At 35.7% G+C, this 23,819-nt stretch overlaps 2 protein-coding genes across 3 annotated transcripts; both read left to right on the forward strand.

Annotated features, from left to right (window-relative positions):
* Window positions 1-237: 237 nt before the first annotated feature.
* On the forward strand, window positions 238-14,692 carry LOC109046771 (reticulon-2-like). Of its 2 annotated transcripts, XM_042739145.1 has the most exons (10): window positions 238-645; window positions 3,204-3,257; window positions 4,096-4,584; window positions 5,799-5,984; window positions 9,600-9,807; window positions 10,657-10,795; window positions 12,767-12,836; window positions 13,059-13,105; window positions 13,879-13,937; window positions 14,068-14,692. In XM_042739145.1, the coding sequence occupies exons 1-10, from the start codon at window positions 615-617 to the stop codon at window positions 14,141-14,143; spliced, it is 1,359 nt and encodes a 452-aa protein (XP_042595079.1). In that variant the 5' UTR covers window positions 238-614; the 3' UTR covers window positions 14,144-14,692. The 2 variants fall into 2 exon arrangements, with proteins under 2 accessions (XP_042595079.1, XP_042595080.1); XM_042739146.1 differs by lacking the exons at window positions 238-645; window positions 3,204-3,257; window positions 4,096-4,584; window positions 5,799-5,984 and adding an exon at window positions 6,675-6,808.
* A 2,497-nt stretch (window positions 14,693-17,189) lies between these two features.
* Window positions 17,190-23,575, forward strand: LOC109046772 (rho-related GTP-binding protein RhoU-like). The gene is made up of 3 exons (XM_019064575.2): window positions 17,190-17,618; window positions 19,647-19,705; window positions 21,295-23,575. Exons 1-3 carry the CDS (start codon window positions 17,354-17,356, stop codon window positions 21,748-21,750), a joined length of 780 nt encoding a protein of 259 aa, XP_018920120.1. The 5' UTR covers window positions 17,190-17,353; the 3' UTR covers window positions 21,751-23,575.
* The last annotated feature ends 244 nt before the right edge of the window (window positions 23,576-23,819 follow it).

Here is a 23,819-nt window from a genome sequence, read left to right on the forward strand (position 1 = left end):
AATTTCATATTCATAACTTTAATTTCTGTAGCTTAAGTAGTTAATTCTGTGCAGTTCATTTTTATGCTATATTTTATTTTTATATATTACCTAAAATAATTTAATTTATATAAATATTATTTATTTTAAATGATTTGTATAATTAATTAAAATATTAATTATTTAAATAATTCTTTAGTGTTTTATTTGTTGTTAAACCTCTTTAAATATTTCATCTTAAAAGATGCTTATAAAAATGAACGTTTCTTGGGTCATTTTAAGGGTGCAACATGTTCATCCAGACTGACATAAAGAGGATGTTGATCTGAGATGGCAGAGAGCAGGCAGAGATGAGCTACACACACACACACACACACACACACACACACACACAGTGGCATTCTGATTCCACTGGCTGCAGCAGAGAATGAGAGAGCGAGTGAACCTGGGAGGGGCCGTCTGATGAAGAGAGGGGAGGGTGAGAGAAAGAGAAACAGCAGTGCACTAACGGAGAGAGCGAGGGAGGGGTGCATGAAGAGCACAGAGCGTGAGAGAGTGATCCAGCAGAGGCGTGCCACAGCACGGAGGACAGAGGGACTCCAGACTGGATGGGCCCAGCGGTGCCTTGATGGAGCATGGGTCAGGTTTTAGGGTTCTCCCACTGCAGTAAGTCTCTCCTTTGTCTCTGTATTTTTCTCTGTATGCCGCTGACGTGTTTTTATTCTCTTGCTTTGTGTCTGATGCATCATCTCGGTTGCTTGTTGGCTCCAGTGTTCATTCACCCGTCTGTTTTGCTGGATTCTGCTGATGTTGCAGTGCGTACTAGCTCTGTACCTACAGTATGAATGCAGCATTGATTTAAGACTTGTGCTGTTTACAAATGTATTTGAGGGAAGGGCAATGTGGAAAAAAATGAAAAAATTGTTGTCATTGGTAATAATCTGGAATGTAACAATTGATACAATTGATTTGTTTTTGTATAATTTGTCCTACAGATTGTGTGTAAACACTGAATACTGAATATAATACAAATTATATTCTAGTTTACACAGAAAAAGAATGCATTTTTATTGTTATTAATTGATTCTAGTATCTAGTCTTTGTGATGGGGATGTTTGAAGGTGAATTGAATCGGTTCTATCATTTAAATCAGGGGTCTGTGGCTGTGCTGTATTGTTTGAAGTAGTTTCTGAAAGGGAAAAAAGTATTTGCAAAACAAAAATACAATATTATGGTGAGCCAATAAGGTACACTAAAGTAGTGCTGTCAAACGATTAATCGCGATTAATCGCATACAAAATAAAAGTTTATGTTTGCATAATATATCTGTGTGTTCTGTGTATATTTATTATGTATATATAAATACACATACATACAGTATATATTTTGAAAATATTTTCATGTATTTACATGTCTGTATTTATATTTATATAATTTATATTATAAATAAATATATTTAATATATAAACATTACATATTTTTCTGAAATATATAAACATGCATGTGTGTGAATTTATATATACATGATATACACAAACAATAACTTTTATTTTGGATTTGATTAATCGCGAATAATTGTTTGGCAGCACTAGTTTTAAGTAAATTTACATTGTACTATATGACTCAAAAATTATTATTTTAATGGCTCTGCAAAACACTCTTTAAAATAAAAGTTCTTTGATGGTTCCATGGAACAATTCCATTGTACAAGGTTCTTCATAATCGAAAAAAGTTTAAAAAAATCGAAAAATCTTTTGAGTACCCTAAATGTCTGGACCCCCATGCCATATGACAGAAGAAGGGGAAAAAGGGGAAAACATGCCATTGAAGCTTAGCATATTAAAATCAAATCAAAATCATTTTTGATGAATTTGGTTATTTTTGCATTGACATGTAAAATATATTATAACTGAATTGGATTTAAAAATAAAAAAAAATACAAATTTTGTTCCATAATAAAAAAAAGTATACATTTTAATATAATAAAGTTGGATATAATGCAACATTTTCTTTTGTCTTACAGCCATCAGTCGAGTTCTAAAATTACTTCTGTTACATCTGTTTCATGTTCTATCACATTTCTATGAAACCCCCTTTTGGAACATTTATTTTTAAGACTGTATGCAAGTATGTAAATGTAATATAATAAGGCACTAAATGCATGATTTTTTAGACCAGATGCTAATTTTTGTGCAATGACAGAGGTCTGAAAAGGAAACCTCTGACTTAAAGATCTGAACAAAGCTTTGTTCCTCAGTTTGTTTCACTCATCCCATTGAGCAAAACATGAAATGGAGGCTCAGAGGCTTTTATCACAGGTCTCTTTTATGGATGCCCATAATATTCAAATAGACATGAGCTGGCTAAGCCTGCTTCACTTTGCAGTTGATTCTTGGCAGGAACTGCCCACTTAAAGGAAAGGTCTATATGACCAACAGTAACTATTTAAAAAAACATGTAGAGTTAAGGGCAGCTTTCTCAAATACCACAGTGGAGGACATGGTGTAGAGTAGACAGAAAACAGGAAATAGTTTCTGTCCTGCTATTAAAATTATGAATACGAAGATGAACATTTATTCACCCTCAGGATATTGAAGATACAGATGAGTTTGTTTTTTCATCAGAACAGATTTGGAGAAATCTAGCACTACATCACTTGCTCACCAGTGGATCCTCTGCAGTGAATGGGTGCCGTCAAAATTTCTTACAAACATGCATTTTTTCACTTCACAAGACGTTAATGGATGGATTAAAGTTATGTGGATAACTTGTGGATTATTGTAATGTTTTTATCAGCTGTTTGGACTCTCATTCTGACGGCACCCATTCACTGCAGAGGATCTATTGATGAGCAAGTAATGTAATGCTACATTTCTCCAAATCTGTTCTGATGAAGAAACAAAAACTCATCTACATCTTGGATGACCTGATGAGTCAATTTTCAGCAATTTTGTATTATTTTTGTGTGAACTATTCCTTTAACTTTTTTTTTATTCTCTATAGAATTAGTTTCATATAAACTTTGCAAGCTGAATTTTTATACACTTCTGTATTGAACAGTTCATGATGAAAATAGTCACATCGCTGGACAATTTCCACATTTTACTTAAAATTGCTATAGAATTCTTCTTGTGTTTTTTGCTGACCAGTTAATAAACACTAGGACAATCACATGTCAATTGATTCCCTTAAATTAAGCATCATTTATTGCTCTCTCATTTCAGAGGAATTTGGAACAGTGAGCTCAACACCTGACTCCACGCCTCCCTGCTCAGACGGTAATATTTTCATATACAGTATATTTACACACATTCAAATATATGAGTCATTCAGTTATCTTTGCATGTTTTCCTGATAACCACAGCTATTATAGCCCCTTAAAGGGATAGTTCACCCAAAATGAAAATGACCCCATGATTTACTCACCCTCAAGCCATCCTAGGTGTATATGACTTTTCAGATGAATATAATCATAGTTATATAAAAAAATGCCCATGTTCTTCCAAGCTTTATAATGGCAGTGAATGGGTGTTTATATTTTGAAGTCCAATAAAGTGCATCTATCAATCATAAAAAGTTCTCCACATGGTTCTGGGGGGTTAATAAAGGCCTCCTGAAGCAAATCGATGCATTTGGGCAAGGAAAATAACCATATTTCCAATTTCATAAATCGCAGTCTTTAGCTTTCTGTAACTGTCGTACAAGTGTTCATGAGAGAGTGGCATTCCAGCGGATGACGTAGACGTAGTGTATAAGCTCCAGTGAGAATATGCTAGTCACGTGAGAACCAAGTTTTGTTTACAAGCAAAGGAAAACCAGTCTCCTCTTGGCTTATATCAAAATCCTCTAACATTACAAATTGCACTTTTTATGATGGATGGATGCACTTCTTTGGATTTCAAAATCTCAACACCCATTTACTGCCATTATAAAGCTTGGAAGAGCCAGGACATTTTTTAATATTACTCAGATTGTATTCATATGAAAGAAGAAAGTCATGTACACCTAAGATGGCTTGAGGGTGAGTAAATCATTGGGTAATTTTCATTTATAGATGAATTGTCCCTTTAAAAGCCATCATCTGCATAGCCCTAATCATACATGATTCTTCCTCAGGTGGAAATGAGGAGTCCGACTTCCCAGAACTGCAGACAGCCAGGGAATGGTCTGACGACGATGAAGGGCTGGAGGATGATGACGCATGTCTCAGCAGCTCTTCCGTGTGGGGCACACCGCGTCAGAACTCCTTTGAGCTCACCTTCTCCTACATTGCCTTCTCCGAGAGCGACAGCTCATCGCGGAGAGACTCGGGGCGCCGCAGGACCAGCGTGAGGGGCAGCCGTGGTTCACTGCTCCGCACGGACACTCTGGAGACCCAGGGACCTCCGGACTCCCCTGCTTTGGAGTGGGACCCTCATGCCTTCTTGACTGTAGAAGGGGAGGGAGACCCGGAGGAGGAGAGCCTGCAGTGGACTCTAGAGCCACAGACTCACAGGGTGGAGGAGTTTCAGGATAAAGATACAAGGACATGGGAAGCAATGGAGGAGATCTCAGGCATCCAAACACACAACTTAACATGCAGTCATCAAGATGAGCAAATAACAGGTGCTTATGTATACAAAATGTAAACAAATGTGTGTGTCTGCATGTGCGCATGATGCATTTTAAAATAGCTAGGTTCACAGCAGACACTGAAGGGACCTGATCTGGCCAGATGATCATAAGAGACTTTGGAGGTGGGGTCTTTAGTCTTTGGCCAGTAAGAAACCACCCAGAAAACCCAAATGAAAAGCATAGCAATGCGCTAAAATGTCTGAACAACCACATATAAAGTCTGTAGTAACTACTAACAACACCCTGAATGATGGAAGCTAAAGCAGGCTTTCTGTTTTGGCAAGTATACATAATTTTTTTGAATATTAAACTATTAAACTATTGATTTTATATAAATATATATATATATATATATATATATATATATATATATATATAATATATATATATATATATATATATATATATATATATATATGACGCATGTATATATAATTTTACTTGTATTTTAAAATAAAATAATTTTAAATTCAATTTAAAAAAGGTTATATAAAATATATAAGTATTTTATTAGTTAATTTATTTAATTATTATATAATTTTATTTAATGTAGAATTATTTGTTTTAAAATAAAAATAAAATGTTATTGTTTATTATTTATTAATAAAATTATTACATACAGTAATTAAATTACATCATTTAAATTATGTGTTTTTGTGTGTGTATGCACACATAATATACACAATAAATTTCATTGTAACTTGTAAACTACAATTTTAATGTAAATAAATCACACACTGTAAATGTACATTTTTTGTTTTAATTAACAAATAATTCATAATAAAATGGTATTTTATTTTTAAATAAAAATTAAAAAAATGACAAAAGTATGTGTATATAAGTATTTTACTTTTAGTACTTTTAAATTTTTATTTAATCTAATTTAGAATTATTTATTTTTATAATAAAAATAAAATATTATTTATGAATTAAAATATTTTTACATTATTTAAAAAAATGACAATTTAAATTATGTTTGTGCTTTGTTGATGTTGTTGTTTATATTTATAACATTATGGATAATTTGTTAAAAATAATAATTAATATAATCACATTAAATAATGAAAATAATTATAAATAAAATAATTCATAAATTATTTACAATTGTATAAGCAAATATATATACTGAAAAAAAAGTTAATTCAGCATAGAATCAGTGTCATCCAGATAGTATCATGGTGATTAATTGTGAATTATGTTGGCAGTACCACAGCTTCATGGATCAGACCCTTCTGTTGCCACGGAAACCACCTCCACCCTGCAGATGGAGGAGCCGTCACACACAACGCCTCCTGCCATTGGACGAAACACTCAGGAAGAACAGCTCTGTAAGCAGTGCTACTCCACTCTCAACTCAACAGAGGGGCCAACGGTTTGCATCCAGATAGCAGGTTAGACATCACTTCCCATCTTTATAGTCAATTATCTTCTCCCTGTTTCGCCAAGGCTGCTATAAATGCCATATTCTTTAAAGCCTGGTCGTTTCTGACAGCACTTAATCAGTCAATATGTCAATATGTAAAACAGATACCAGGGATATGGTTTCTCTCGTTCACGAGAAGCACAGGCTTCCCACATGTGAACACAAACGCTGGGGTTTTATTGGAGAATAGAGTTTCCATCGCCATGGTAACACACTCCAGGGGCTGAACTGTAATGGGCTGATGCCACTGAGTGGATTCCTGGCCGGTGTCTGTCTTCACTATTGCACAGAGAGCAGTAAAAGCAGAGTCATGCTGCCTGTATGTGCCATACGGCTCAGAGCCATTATGGTTGGCGTGTGCGTCCAGCGTGGAGGTTAGAAGGGTGGTGGCAAAATGCATTCTCATGTGCACTGAAGAATACTGACTGTAAAGAGCCTTCTGTGTCCAAAACCTTATGTAAACACATTACAGAAATTGTCATCAATTTGTCTTCTTTTACATATAATAAAATTAAGAGTAGATATTAGATTTACAATGGCATTACAGCATTAATTTGTCTTAACTGATCACATGTAGATGTACAGTATCTACAGTGTATTTGTAAGTATAACTGCCTCTGTCTTCTTTAATGGGGCGGGCACAATTGTGCAGATTTATTTTTGGGTTGTTGGGCCGGGGGGCTGCTGACAGAGCAGACCCAGCCAAAAACAGCTTGAGGGGTTTTCAGAGAAGATCAGGGACACAGGCGAGAGAGGGATCGGCCCATGAAGACTCCAAAATGACCAGTAAAGGTGAGGGAGCAGGACATACACAAACTGGGGCTTTGAGAATATGATTATCTGAGCTGAGAGCACTAAGAGACATGGGTTAGGTGAACTTTTATTTCTGTCTGAACCACATAGCAAAGAGTTGGAAGTTTAATCCTATGCTGTCATTGGAGTTCGGTCTATCGTTTTTACTATTTCTGATAAGATATGTGTGGCATCTCATAAAATGAGGCAATGTGTTTTTGTGCAGGAGAAACTGAAAATGTTTACGTTCATGTAGAATTTTATCTTCATAATACACATCTACAGTAGAGGTTATTTTCAGTTTGTATTTACTTTATTGGTTAATTGCAGCATTTGCTAGTCAAATATTAAATTGTAGACCCTACATAACTGTGCTACTTTCATATATATCTTATATATCTTCATGTATCTCTAGTTATCTTTCTTCAAGTTTATTCATTTGGTAAAAAGTATGAAGTCAGTCATTACCGCAAAATAAAACCCTTCACGATGATTCTTATCTCTTTTTCTAGGTTGCAATTTAGTGATAATAACCAACTGACTGTATTATTCAACAAAGAATCATGCGTTTGTTGCTAACATTACTGAAAAACTACTGAAAATTCTGTAACTGTCATTCAATCTGAAAGTGCACAATTTTGTTTCTTTTAGAAACTAGTTCAGAATGTCATTAGCTTTGTGTTTGTTTATATTGCCTGAGCTGAGCAAGCTTGTTAAAGCTAACTGCGTCAAATACGTCAGCTGAACCACCTGGCATAACAATAGACAGACTTGTCTAAAGCTAGAGGCTTGCTATACATTACGTTTAGGTTATAAATAGTCCATCCACCTTCTGCTAGGTCCACCATTCAGAGTCGCACAACAGACATGAATGGCATTAGCGCTGAGGTAATTCTAAATGGATTAGCCACAGTATTAGCCTGTAAGCTATTGCTTTGCGTATACGATTCCCTTTAGACAGGGTATGTTTTCCTAGTGAATAAAACTGGCTTTATAACACTGAGAAGTGCTTGTGTTTGAGAAGAAAAGCTGTTCCCATTACTGAGAGTCTATGTTATGTGCAGAAGCCCTGAGAGTATGGATAGGCAATGGGATACAGGTTGAGTGCTGTCAGCAGGTGCTTTAAGGGACCACTTTAAATTCTTAGTTTCTCTTCCTTCTTATACACAGACTAAAAATAGCTGAGGCCAGCCCAAAAGACTCCTGGCAGTTTGTCTCCCTGTCATCGATAACTTAAACCTATCCACCAACTCATTTACTGTAGTTTTGTTTTACATTTATCTGATGCTTTCAAAGCATCACTGTATTAGTAGTCCTCATTGTAACATTCTGTTTCAGCGTTTGTTAAAAAATAGAGTTTTAAACAAAGGTTTGGGAGGAGCTAGTTAATCTAATCTTGCCAATCGTTATGCAGGAATATAGCCTATAAACAGCTGATTATCTCACTACCATGTTGTCACCTCATCTGTTGCCTTATATCTGCTCATTCCTTATTTTTTACATTATTACCAAATGCTTTTTATTTTCTGTGACCTTTATACTTTAAGGTTTAAGATTCTGTCCAAAGGTTTGCCTAAAATCTCTTATAGATAATCTCTATAACAATCTGGTTCAAAAATCTATAAAGTTCATTCATTTTCCCCATAGGGGAATTGATTTTTAACGATAACTTCTAAACCCTTAAAGACAGACCTATGGTAAGCTACAAGGTTATTAAGTGATGGTATATACAGTACATCCGTTGAAGTAATTACCTTGCATAATTTCAACTTTTCTGTCTTTAATCGTGTATAACAGTGGAGTTCCTGGTCAAAAACTACATTACCCATAAATCTGCAGACAAATCTCCACCAATCAGAGAATTGAATTAAACAAATCATGCCAAAACAACACTTCAGTGGCTGCCCACTTCCATGAAGCACTGTGAATGACAACAGAGTCTCCCTATACTCTCATATACAGTACAATATAAACTATATTTTCTATATACTGTACACATATTCAGAATCATATTTGTGTATCCATCATTTTTATTTTGATTATGTTATTTGCATTGCTTCACTGTATTGTAGTTCTTTCCACTGTTCAATTGTTTTCATTTCCATTGTTACACACCTTTTTTTCAGATTTCAAAGATCCTAAATTTATTTGGTTCATGGCTTCTAACTGTTTAACGAAAAGGGACTTTTTAAAAATTAATGGCAAAAATACAGTACTTCTGGAACCAATGCTACTGAAACAGTGGACAAAGACTAAATATAGTGCCAAATAATTTGTTAAACTAAGACATGTTTCTGGTTTGTATCAGCCACTCATTGCTCTCATTTATCCTTCAGCTTAATGGTATAAGTTGATAAGGATGTTGTTCGAGATGCAACCCCAGAGTTAAGCCTAACCTTAAGATCTGATTGGTTGATCTGAATGTTGTTTCAGGTCCAACAAGGTTGTTGGTCCAAGAACATGTCCTACTTGAGCAAATCACATTAAGCTTCCCATCCATTTTATTAGAGGTGCCCTCAAAACCCCAATCCGAAGTATTAAACTTTGACATGAATCCCACACGTTTGTGATATAGACATAAATAATATCTTGTTGAGGAGAAACATGCCACTGTGAATCTAAGTGACACTGTAGGAGTACGTTAAGAGTATTGAGAGAACACCGAAGGAGCAAAATGATGTCAGAGACTTTAAATATTTAAGCAACCACAAAGCAACACTCTGGAAACCACCCACAACCCTCCACCAATGAAGATTTGTTGAAGACTTTTTCTTTTTCTCGATCCATGCAGTGATGGACCTGATCTACTGGAAGGATATGGAGCGGACGGGGATGGTGCTCACAGGGCTGGTGGTGGGGCTGCTGTCCCTGTTCCAGCTGAGCATCATCTCCGTGGTGTCCACGCTCTCCCTGGCCATCATGTGCTTCACCATCTCAGTCAGAATCTACTACAAACTGCTGCATGTGCTCCAGCTGGGAGATGGAGTTCACCCTTTCCAGTGAGTCTCTGACCTCTTCTCCAGTCTTCTTCGGTTTTTAATGAGCTGATTCCAGATATTTCCTCAACATATCCTCACCTTAGCACAGATAGATCAAAATACTCATTGAGCAGAGCAACATTATGTGGGGGTCTTCAATACAACAATCTATTTTGCCATTTCTAAGCAAATTTCTTAATAGTTTTAAACATAACATCACACAAAGACTGTCTAAGTGAAAGTAACTATAATATGCAAATAAGCTACAACAATAAATATATTAACATAACGATTAAACTATATTTAAACTATTCTTTCAGAAAATTAACAGTTTTTTTTTTTACATTCATTTGGCATCACAAGCCTTGTGTTTAAACATCGAGATACTACAAGGTGCTTATTAGAAATAGTTTAATACTAATATTTTGGCTATACAAAATAATGGTAACTGTTAGATTCTTCTCTACTTAATAATGTATACTGATTTAAATGTACTGCAGTATTCGATTGATTACAGTATGCTTACAGTAACAAATGGCCCCAAGTTACAACTCTTTCATCACGGCCAACATTTTTGTCGTTTATCAAGTTCTTCAAAAGTCTAGTTTATTGCATGTCACAGATTTTGCAAAAAGTGTAGAAAATCTACTTTTGAGCATTATTAGAAGATGGATTAAATAAACTAGTGAGAGTGTGAAAAGTTTTATTTTTTTATTTATTTATTTTTTTTCATAGGGCCAAAAAGGCAACTGTGCAACTGTTAAAGAAACAATTATGAGCCTGCTTTGGATAAATGTGTCATCTTGAAAAAAAAATGTACATTTAATGTCAGTGTGTGAGTCTGTGTCTGTATGTATTGATGTGCTGCAGGTCATATCTAGAGCTGGACATCAGTTTAAGTGGGGAAGAGGCTCAGCACTACATGCAGAAGGCCATTGTGTTGTCCAGTTCGGCCGTAGACACACTGAGGAACCTCATCTTTGTGGGCAACCTGTTCAACTCTCTCAAGGTGAGGCCTGAGAACTGACACTGTAGGAGTATAAAATTCATTCATCTGAATCTGTCTGCTAAATCAAAGAAATATATTCCACATTGATGAAAAAGGATCAGAATTTAGTATTTTTATTTCTCTCTCGGTGAAATCTCTCTTTCTGAATGTATCCCATTGCTAGCACACATTCATTTTTCTAGTTTTGTGCTCTGTAGTGCCTGTCATAAGATATTCTTTTCATTTCTCTTTTTTTTCTGTCCGCTTCTGTTTATTAAATTCTCATCTTATCTTTTTTCATCTCCTTTCATATTCAGTACTTGAATGTGACATTTGTGGCTTTTGTTTTTGTTCATCATCCTCCTGAGACCCAGCAAAAAAAAAAAATATATATATATATATATCTTGAGAAAACCCTTAGAAACACAAGTTCTCATATTTCATAAGAATATTTTACTCTATTGATTTGTAGTGTCTCCCCAACAGAAAGAAACCAGCTCATTTATTATTGCTTGTTTGTTTACATCTAAAAAAAAAAAAAGGCTAATTATACATCAAATACTAATGATAATTGCAAAATAATATACCTAACTGTTTCTCTTTCCGTGACATTAATAAATCCAAGGAAGTGTGCATAACCACTGTTGCAATTAAAAAGGTCCTCTACAAAGGACAAAAATGATTTTCACTATTTCAGGCCTCTCAGCTGTGCACTTAAAATAATGCCGCTCGCAGCTGTCACTCTAATTACACTCAAGGCTTACCACACCAAATACTTCTGACAGTGTTTTGGGGTGTATTTTCAGGCACATGTGGTCTATATTAGACTTGACATAGATTATCTCCCACACATTATGGCACGAAATTACATAATGCATGATAACATTCTGCATTTTGAGAGAATTCCTATAATGTTTTTGTGCAAAATGTTATGACAGCATTTTAAAATGCCATAAATTTTCTACAGCAAAAATAAATAAGTAAAATCAATAAATAAATACAATACACTAAAGTAAAATAATAAACAAATAAATAAATACACTAAAGTAAAATAAATAAATAAAGATTACATAATTGTTGAGAAGAACAAGATGAGAAATGTTTCATATTTAGATCTCTGAGGTTCCTTTCTCACCTCTCCTATACAACTACTTTTATTTCTCTCCCTCTTTTTAACATTTAAATAAAAACTGGCATTCACCACTTCATCTTCAACTACAGCCCAATGGCACTGTTGATACAGAATCACCCTCCTCCTCCCTAGCTCCACTTGTCTATATCTACGTAATATGCTTTGTAAAATAGCATTTTTTATCAAAAAAAAAAAAAATGAATAAATAAAAAGATTATGTAAGCTATCTGAGAGTTGTCCAGAAATTATGCCTACGAAAAGCATCTGAGATATTAAAGAGATCTCTTTAGTGAATTATTTATTTTTATTTTTTGCTTTTTTTTTCACCATGAATAAAATCCTGATAAGTCTAGCTCTCAAGATGTTTTTATGACTTTGATTATGACATATTCATAAATGCAGTGATGATTTAGTATACTGGAGGAGCAGTTATTTAAAAGTGACCTAACTTTGTCTTTCAAACACATCTCAATTCAGCCAAGCACTGCAAAGTCTTTAGCTGAAACTCTTAATAGTCCTCAAGTTTCGGGGTGTCACACTGTGACCTGTGTGGAATGTGACATGGGACACATGTGGTCTTCTGTAGTATGAGACGGGAGGATACAAGAGGGTCTTGTCCTGAGTGTAGTTTCCAGTTTCAGACTTGGTGACTAGAAACCTTACAGTGCGGAGATATAAGAGGAAGCGTTTTCTCTGGGCCAGACACACTGTTTTAGATAATAATCCCATCAGGCTGTGGATGTTGGGTTTGACAGAATGCTGAAGTGGCTTGAGGAATCAGATTTGTGTTTTCTGTACACTGGTTTGCATACACAAACACTTAGGAATCGAGTAATGAAATGTTTGTTTGTTATTCCCAGTTCTTGTTGCTGATGTATCTGGTCACGTTCCTGGGAAACCTCTGCAATGGCCTCACATTGCTCATCATCGGTATGATGTCCAACAACTTTTTTTTTTCTTTCTTCTTTTAGTTATGCTTTGTAACTTAGATTCGGTGGTTAATCTATAACTTGCAAATTTAAAGGCCACAGAGATATTTGGACATTTTTGTTCCAATTACATTACATTTACTATGAAGGATTGACATATTATGATGCTTTATGATCAGTTAATGCCAAACGCTTTTTAACTAGTTCTTCATGTGCTCTTCAGGTGTGATTGCTGTCTTCTCTGTCCCTCTGTTTTACACAAGGCACCAGGTAACACAGTCTCTGTGGGCTTTAATGACGTTGACCTCTCATCTCATCCATATTCCCTATGTATTTCTCTGTGTATTTTAGTCAGACATATTAGTCAGCCTAAGTACTGGATATAATAAGAAACGCTGTTTACAGATGTTAATACCATGATGTATGGTGACATCAGACATGTGATTAACTATGGATTCATTTGTATCTGGTTCATTTGTAATTCTAGCACCTCATACTTTTATTATGATGTTATTTTGAATCTCTGTTGCTTGAAAAATATTGTATAATGCTTATAATAATAATAATGCAGTATCATACAAGTAGTTTGATGTATCACATCTTCTCACAGCATAACTGAACATGCTTTTTTTTTTTTCATTTAATTTAATTTGTAATTGTAGTTTTTGACTGACAGAGGAGAAAGTCTTGCTGATTAATTGTATAAATTAATTGTCCAACAGTCTACTGATTACTTTATAAATGAAGGAATGATGGTTTATGTGCAGTGGTATGGAATAATACAAACAATAAATAGATTTCTAAAGACACTATTTATAATTTTTATATCAATATAGTGGATTTACTCAGCAAATAATGAAAAATCAATTAACTTGATATTTTAATCAATAAACAGCCCTACACTGAGAAGAAAAGAAGCAAGTAACACAACGAATTAAACATGAAATTCTGAATATAAAGAAACATATTAAAATAATAATAACTTTGAAAAGTCATTTTAATACTAAGGTTAATACATCTTTTGCTTTTCTCTTCTTTTACAGGACAAAGTGGACAGCTGCTTTACAGCAGTGCAAGCCCACATTGACAACATAAAGGACTTGTGAGTATAGCGCCATCTACTGCAAGAAGTGATCTTCTTATCATTTCAGTGCTTCAGATCAAGATGACTCATGATGTTTTGATCAACATTTTTTTTTGTTTGTTTGTTTGTTTTTTTATCTGTTGAACAGCCTTCTTCGCCTGACCCAGGGTGGCGGACCACCCCCGGACCCCACTCCCGATGGAGCTAAACCCAAAGCCCATTGAGACGCCTCACAGAGGAGGAGGAGCTACACGCTGTCACTCAAAATTGTCTTAATTAGCAGTTTGTGCTCAGAGTCCCGCCTCTGTAGCAGTGGGGGAGGGGCTAATGACACACGGCCGTATATAGGATGAGATACGGATTTAAGGGAGGACCATGCAAAGAACAATCTTGGGTGAAAATCAAAGGCTTTGGAATTCTGTGAAGTTAGAGACACGTTTTCATTTCCACATTTCAGTATCAGTATGAGTGTATGAATGAAACACAGACCACTAGGATACTTGAAGCACCTGTACAATAACAGCCCCTTGAGAGTTATCTGATAAACCTGGATGACTTCAGTGAAGTAAAAGCAGTGAGGGCTTTCTGAATCCAGACTGACTGCAGTTCGCCTGCCAGAAATAGAATGCAGGACCAGTTTCCAAATGGTGTTTTACTTATGACAGTCTCCAAATATCTCATTGTTTTGGTGTGTGTGTGTGTGTGCGTGGGCAGCTTAAGCCTGTTAAAATACCTAAGAGCTATTAAAACCACAATGTTATTTTCTTTTCCAATGTTTTGTTCCCTTGGTATTATTTCAGTGTACGTTTTTAATTTCCCATCAAAGCGGATCCCTCTCGTAACCCTTCGGTACACCAAAACTTTACTGCACCATATACTCGACAGGTGACCTTTGTACAAAAAACATGTCAGAAGAAGAATCACCACGTGGCTTATCACTGAGGTCGGGTGAGCTTTTGACCTCATGTGGCAGAATGAATCAGTCAAATGTCTTTTGAATCACAACATTTCAAAAGGAGGGGGCTATAATGGCTTAAATGTACAGTAGTTCTTTTGGCACACAAAAATATTGTATGGATAATATATGGATAAGATGTGTGGACCACTTTTATGGTGCTCCAGAGAGAACAGTACAGATGGTTAAGTAAGTGATATGCTTCCATATAAGCCATATTTTAGGGACCAGAACCCTTGTGAAAAGAAGTACACTGTACTTTTAAAAAGAGCACTTATTGCAAAAATAAGATAGTTCAAGTATGGTGTAAAGTTTATTGCCTAATGTACCAACAAAGATTTAGCTATGATAAACTCTAAATATACTGTACTTGAATGTGATTTCTATTAAAACCTGTATTTAATTTTTTTCAAATAGGTTTGTAATTACACATTTGTGAAATATATTAACCTTACATGTAATATCGAATAACAGCACTGTTAAAATTATAATCAAACTTTTACATGTGTTTTAATATTGTAGTCAATATGTCAAAATACGTGTACTTCTGTAAAGCACAGCAAAATATTATTAAAACATAAGACTTAAAATGTACTTGTAAAAACTATAATTTGAGATTATTACAAACGGCACTTTTTAAAAAGGTTTCCATGGTCATTAAGCAATGGAGGGTCAGCAAAACTATAATTCCCTTCCTCCCTTTGCACTCTTCCTAATAACATCAGGAAGCATTTAAGCCTTGAAATGTTTAGTCACAGGCCGGAGTGGATGCTGATAACACTTTAACAAGACCTGTATGTTGTAGTTTCACTTTTCAGTTTTTTTTTTTTTGTTTGGTTTTGCAATATAGAGAATTTTGTTTTAGGACAAAAACTGGAACACACAAAATAAGATTTGTTGTACAGTTTTGTGCATGCTGTTACAGTGATTGAGACTTTCAAACATTTTTTTATGTATTTATTTTTAAAAAACAACAACAAAAAACACACCATTCATTGAACCGATACCAATATTGTCTTGTGCCCTGCTTGCTGCAGGAAAACATGCTTTCGTAATTACCTATAATGTCCTCATCAGACATTAAGAGACAAATATGTAATTTCAGAAACATATAATTAGTGTAGCATTTATTTACACAGACATTATCTTTCTTTCTCATTCAATTTAATGACAAACTAAGTCCTTTGAATTAATGTTGAACTGGTCCCATACAGTCAGTTTAATTCAAATTCAAAACATAGCCTATACAGACACTGTTTCTCTTTATCACTTAACCTGAACAAGTCATACTGTAATCACTTATGGAGTTTGTTCAGATGAGGTCACTGCTGACTGCTGTACTTTACCCAGAAATGTGCTGTCTTTAAGTGCAACTTTCCTATTACCCCCTGCCTTTCATCTGTCCATAAAATCATTTCCAGAGTTTATGACCTGATGATATGCTTTGAGACCAATTACAGTAGACAGTCTTAACTGGACAAATAATCAGTTCCCGGATACATTCTACACTCCAAATGGTGACTCATTAGCCATCATCTTACATATATACTAACATAAAACTGTAGAATCATACTAAAAGTGAAAAGTACTTAATCATATTGTATGTCAATTACTCGGCATCCATTTGTTTCATAATATGTATACATATTTTAGATTAATTTCTTAAAATAAATATGAAATATCTCAGTTGTAAATACTGACCACTAGGTGGCAGAAAAGCTCAATTGAATGCATAGTCCCCAGAGGAGAAGGTGAAAGGGATCAATCAGATGTAAATAACGGCACATTATTTCACGTATTCTGATACTAAAATTTAATACAAATGATCATTATAGTGTCCTGCAAATATGAATTGTACATTTTTCCTCAAGGCATTGTTATATTTTATAAAAGCAATGTTTTAGTGATTTTTATAGTCAACCTTTTTATGTTTTGTTGGTCACATTTAACAGCCATAAACATAAATGTGCTTAATGAGCCCCTAAACTGCACACTTCCTCTTAGATTAATGCTTAATGCTTAACCTTCCACCACACTTTAGCTACAAAGCTGTCTTTCCGTTATGATTGTTTATGCTTGCAATAAATAAGACATAGGCTTAAAATGTAGGACATTATAGCAAAATGCAGGATATGCCATATAAAACAGTGCTAAAATTGGAGAAGTTCTCTGAAGATGGAGAACAAGCTTTTTACATCTAATTAACAGACACACTTGTTGTTTCTAGTGGGTTCAAGCGTTATGAATATGCTAAAGAAACCACGTGAAGAGGGAGGAGTTAGTCAAATGCAGGCTGACTATAAAAGCTGCCCCTCTCGCTCCTCACTCAGCTGTTGCTAGAGTCTGAAAGTCTGTAGTTTTCTGTGGAGCTCCTGAGTATTTGGAACTTATGAAATTGACGCTTTACGCGCACTGCACCGGATCAAGCGCATTTACGCAGTGCTCATAGTGCCCAGTCGTTTTTAGAGGGCTCTTATTGATGGTTTTTTCCTGGGTCACTCCATTAGGAGTGCGATCCACCTGCGGTCCGGTCGAGCAGCGCGTCATGGATTACAGTAACCTGATGGCGCCTCCAGTGCCGCCCCACAAACCCAGATCCCCCCCGCCTGCGCACTGCCAGGGGCGCCTGCTGAAGTGCGTGTTTCTCGGGGACGGGGCTGTGGGGAAAACCAGCCTGATTGTCAGCTACACGACCAATGGTTATCCAACAAAATACGTCCCGACAGCGTTTGACGATTTCTCAGGTGAGCCTTTGGACTCGTATTTATGCGTTGTAGCGCATCACTTGCAAACAAATGCACGAGCTTTTCATAGAAATAGCTTCACTATTCTAGCAATTTTGTCAGTCACCATTAGTTCTTTGACTAAAACTGTTGACTTTTTTCGCTTTTTGCTTATTTTAAGTTCTTTTCAGTAGATTTATTAAGTTATGTTATTGTTGTTATTATGTAACTATATATATATACAACAACCAAAATCGTTAAACTTTTATATGTACAGTATAATGTTGAACTCATAACAGATATAATATGGATGCAAGAAATATTTGACCACCAAGTGCAAAATTTGATAACTGATTTCATTAGTTTTCATAAATATCTGATTGTGTTGCCAAAAAGTTGTGAAAGCAGCTGTGAAACACAAGAGAGGTTTCTTAGTACTTTTGTAGTACTATAACATAATTTTCCAGCAAAGAAGGGTTTCATAATTTGTGAATGGACCTCAAACAAGAGCCATTCAGTGGTCAGATCCCACAAGCATGTCTTTGTAATTAGAAAGCCCTTGCACAATAATGCCTGACCTGAAAATCTGGCCCCTAAAGTTGGGCCTACTTGTTTGAATGTGTGAGCAGATATTGTTTGCTGGAGCCTGTGATGATGTCACTCTCACTCTCCTGGAACCAGATCAGAAATCTCTGCAGTTAGAGATGAGAGCAGTTACGCAGTTCAACAGGTGGCACTTTGAGGGGGGAAGAGGGCTGAATTAAAGGCAGATCATATGACGGGGATTTGGAGAAAATTCCACAATATAGGCGCTTGACGAGCAGAACACTTTGATGTGACAAACCATCAGCAGGGCCTCAGTGTTACTGTGTTTCATGAGATTACTTTGCTGTGGCATGTTGAAAAAAAAAACAAAAAAACATTCTCATAGGATTTAACAGCATGTACAGTCCTTCAAAACATGCAAAGTGTGAGATGCTGAGCTGTTTATGTGCTGCAGGAACTCAAATTATATCTGTGCTGTTGATTTTTAATATGTACATGAGGTTGTATAAAATATAATAATAATAATAATAATAATAATAATAATAATAATAATAAAGAATATTATTTATTATTATTATAGAATTAGGATATTGAGAATAAATGTTATATTATTGTTATTATTCTTATTATTATTAAAGAGCCTTTGTTATATTAAGATTATTACATTACAGACTGTTATTTGAAAATAATAATAATAATAATAATAATGTTTATTTATATAATAGTTATATTATTATTATTAGATACCTTGTTGAGATTTTATCGCACTCCAATATGAAAAATTACACATTGATCCTGAAAATCAAAATAATATGAAACATAACTTTTATTATTATTATTATTATTAAGTCTTATATTAAGATTTTATTACAAAAAGATATTTAAAAATAAGAATAATGTTGTTGTTATTTATTATTATTGTTATTATTATTATTAGAGAATGATGTTTATTTCATAACAAACTGATATTTAAAAAAAATTTATTGATAAAAATCTATATAAAATTTATTTATGGACGTAATATAAAGAGATTGTATATAAAGTATATATGTGTGTGTGTGTGTGTGTGTGTGTGTGTGTGTGTGTGTGTGTGTGTGTGTGTGTCTGTGCATGTATGTATGTATTTATAAGTGTGTGTGTGTGTGTGTGTGTGTGTGTGTTGGTTGTATGTGTGTGTGTGTGTGTGTGTGTGTGTGTGTGTGTGTGTATATATATACATATGTGTGTGTGTGTGTGTGTGTGTGTGTGTGTGTGTGTGTATATATATATATATATATATATATACATATGTGTGTGTGTGTGTGTTTACGTCATATATTAGATATAAAGTTATGTATATATACTCTTCTCTTTAAAAAAAATCAAATTGGTAATTTAAGTGTATAAAGTTTTAAAGTGGTGCAATTGTGCTTGTTCACAATGTCAGGTGACTAAATGGAAAGAGGTGTGTGTGTTGGTGGTAAAATGACTCATCCTTTCCCTCTTTTTTTTTTTTTTCCCCAGCGGTCGTACAGGTGGATGGACAACCAGTGAGACTGCAGCTTTGTGACACTGCAGGACAGGTAAGAACTCCACTGCACCACCTGCATCCTAGTCTCGTACCTCAACTATCCCATGCATTACACACCCCAAAGAGGAACATCTAAATAACTAGATATTTTTGTTTGGGGTTGGCATTTCTGTCACTCTCTGGAACCAGGATTTGGAAATTGGATGACAAAGTGATTGCACAACAAAATCTTAGCAATTAGAAGAGCTCGGCGGGGACGCCATACTGTGAGGAAATCGTAAAGAGAGCGAAAAGAACAGTCCTCAAGCTATTGGCACTCCAGTTATTGCATCTCCCTCTCAGTTCCTAAGCCATGCAGGCTTGGACAGGGTACCATGTATCCAGCGGTTTTGCCTTCAAGTGATGTTTGTGATGCCAATTTTTTTTCAGCACTGATTATTTTCAATCTGCAGTTGTGTAACTGCCTTCACATATCACTGAAAATAATTTAAAAAGCCCCCTGGCTGTACATTCATTCTGCTTTCCACATTGGAATATTATATTGTTTTGTTGAAGGGTTTTGTGTAAGGCTTTGAACCTCAGAAACTGACACTCCTTTGTCATGCATTAAATGGGTTAACAAATAAATGACTCTGCCCTCTTAGTACATAACCTATTAATCCCTTTACACAACCATGCAGAGGCAAGCTCAGGCAAACACGGGAAGATAAGAGTTCAGTTTCCCAGTTATAGTGCGACAGGCTTTCATATAGATTTCAAAGAGAAAGAACAAATGCACTTTGCCCAATACAGAGAAACAAAGGCTAGTAGGACAAAAGTCTATTACTTTCAGTTTGGATGTACTTCCATTATGTTGTGCAGGTGTCCATGTCAACAAAAGAAAACAGTCGTTGTTTGATAATAAAGTCAATCAGGCGATGTCTGTGCGTCAGTAAGTTGACGTCTATGTACTTTTAAGTCCTTTTTTTATTTAAGTGATAATTGGAGGAATAAAGAACATAAATTTAAAATAGATTCAAACAAATCCATGTGCGTTCAGTAAGTTTAATGTGTGATGTGTGGTAACTTAGTTAAATATATAAAAGTAAATTTAACAAAATATTTGAAATAACATTTCAGCAGCTATTTATTTATTTACAGCATTATATATTTATTAGCAGTATAGATTTACCTTCTTTGTTTTCATGTTTCAAATTTGATCTAAATCTTAGCATTTCGTAATGAGAAGTTGATGTATCGTAGACATTAAAAAGGTTTAGCTTCTTATCTGTCAAGCTTAATTTGCATTTTCAATGTTTTGAGAGGCCCTGCTCTCCAAAAGTTCAGCAGATTTATACTTTCAATTCATTTGTAGAGCATAAATGGGACAGGGTGTGCCAGAGTTGAAAACTTTGGGCGAGTTTAAAAGATTAAAGCGTGCACTGCGTGTTCCACATGCAATGTTCTTTGCAAGCGCCAACCCTAATAACTTCACTTAATTGCTTCAGGGAATTATAAAACACCCCAAGAGCTAGTTAAAGGATTTTATTATTTAAAATAACAATTTGGAATCCCGCAAATGATTTTTGAGAGAGTCCTTGTGTTAAGAAACCCTCTAAACATCAGTAATGAGACACTTTCCTCTTTTTCTCTCTACCTCAGGATGAATTCGATAAGTTGCGTCACTTCTGCTACACGCGGACTGACGTCCTCCTCCTGTGCTTCAGCGTCGTCAGCCCCGCTTCCTTCCAGAACATCAGTGAAAAATGGGTGCCGGAGATCCGACGGCGTTGTCCGCTCACACCTGTGCTGCTGGTGGGCACCCAGTGCGACCTACGGCAGGACGTCAAGGTCCTCATCGATCTGGCAAGGCGCCGAGAGCGACCCGTCCTGGAAGAGGACGCCCGCGCCCTGGCGGACAAAATAGGAGCGGTAGCCTACATAGAATGCTCCTCTCTCACACAGAAAAACCTTAAGGAGGTGTTTGACGCCGCCATCTCCGTCGGGCTCCGACACTCCGATCGAAGATCCAGACGAGAGCGGAAGGTCCACAGTACTGCTGATAAAATGAAAATGCTCTCGAAGTCATGGTGGAAGAAATATATCTGCATACAGTAGCCAAGATCTAACCCATCTTCTGAGGCATGAACAATGTGATAGACTCTTGTTTAGCGTCACGCTCCTCAAGCTGATGATGGTCAATTGATAACGAATCAACAAAGGAGAGTGTTGCTACTGTAAGGATGATGTGAATGGTTGCAAAAGGTGCAGCTAGCTTCCCAATAACCCATGCAGGGCTGTTGCTAAAAGTCACAGGGCTCAGGATAAAGATTTTCTTCTCTGGGGCCATTGAGTAGATGTAGAGGACCTTATCTGTTATGTTTCCATCCATGCATTTTCATGCAAATTAGGGATATTGCATAAACACGAAGTGGAAATGACATACATAAAAACCAAATCCACTCAATTTAGGTTAATATGTCTTTTTATTCAATAAGAAAACATGCATATAAGCTACAACGGAAACACATTTGCGAATAAATGCTTGGTTGCGCAACAAAACTAATAATAAGTGCCTCAACATATCAAGTGACTGGGTCACTGATTTCATTGCATACCATCGAAATCATATATTATGTAGGAAAAAAAATTTTTTTCTTAATGCCAGTTTCCCAGGAATTGTCTGTTTGTTCTCTGGAACACATAAAATGGAAACGGTACTTTATTCGCAAATGTTTTATGCAATATTCCAGTCTAATTTGCAAGTTTGAATGCAAACATAGCTACTAAGACTCTTCATCACAAAGCCTGGGATGACATTCCCAGTTGTGCGCCGATAAACAATGCTGACTGTACACAATGAACACTCGAAATGGCTCAACTGGATAGTGAAGAACACTGTTGACCTCTTCCACAGCCAAAACCTTCTGATTATGGTTTTAAAAATCATCTACTGCTTTTATTTTTATAACCAAATACAGTAGTACAGTTTCTATTTATTTACCCCTGTCTTCTACTTGATAAATGCATGTACGAACGTTATGCAGCCACATGCTAATGATGCTAGCATGCTAACACTGGTGATTAAGCTCCCTTGCTGAAGTCACAAAGGCAGTCCTGTGGCTGTTTACGCCAACTCTAAGTAGTCCTTCTATCCCATCATGCTGAAGTGTTCAATCTGTAACTGAACCTACTTGTAACTGTAGTCCACCTTATGATCGTTTGGAGTGTAACTGCAAGTCTTCTGTCCTGGTTAACACAGCCTTGAAATGGATGGTGTTCAGTGAACTCTTGTTACTGTTAGTCACAGAAAGGTGGACCTGTTATCCATAACACATCACCTTTGTATGCCATACAGTGCTTTGCACTTGTGATCTCTTGTTAACCCCTATTGCAGTCTTTATATTTGACTTGATCTACACAGATGTGCCATGTTGTAAAAACACTAGTACAAAGTTCTTTGGCTGTGAGTCCTCCTGTTTAACCAGCAGTGATGGAGACGATCAGCCAGTGAGATGTTGAATTTGCTTCTCATTATTCAGAAGCCCAATCAGAGTCATTCAGACAAATAACAGAGTGCAACAGTAGGGTTCGATAAGTAAAAATCCCATTCATTTTCCCCCTACGTCTCAATCGAAATTAACAATAAGTGGGAAAATGAATTGGGAAGAGACTTCCAGAACCAAGGCCTTAAGCGGTTGGTCACTGTTGTGCTCTGTACATCTATACATCAGAAAATGGCCTCTGTTCTTTATGTACTTTATTGCCACCACAATAACACTATCAGGGTAATCTACTTTTAGATTTGTACATTTCATGATTGCATTTAATTTTATCTTACTCTATAAACACTCCTGTTTATGGTATGGTGTGTATGAGTGTTTTGGTTGCTGACTGCTATCCATGTTTTCCATGGAAAATAAATGTGACATTAATTAAAACCTGAATGTGTTTCTTTTTTAGACGTGTCTTGCATTACAGTTAACATTCAATGAAATCACCTACAACAGCACCATTTATGACTGGGAGCATATTGAAGTACATACTAGGTCAGTTTTGCTTTCGTGCTGATTTTAACATGCAATACCTCAGTGATAGCTTTGTTAGCATAAACTATCATGAGATAAACTCACACGAGAATAAGAGTACTCGCACGGATAAAATTCTGATTATAATTATGTCTGAAA

Source organism: Cyprinus carpio, chromosome B15 (genome assembly GCF_018340385.1).
Source record: "Cyprinus carpio isolate SPL01 chromosome B15, ASM1834038v1, whole genome shotgun sequence".
Lineage (NCBI taxonomy): Eukaryota > Metazoa > Chordata > Actinopteri > Cypriniformes > Cyprinidae > Cyprinus > Cyprinus carpio.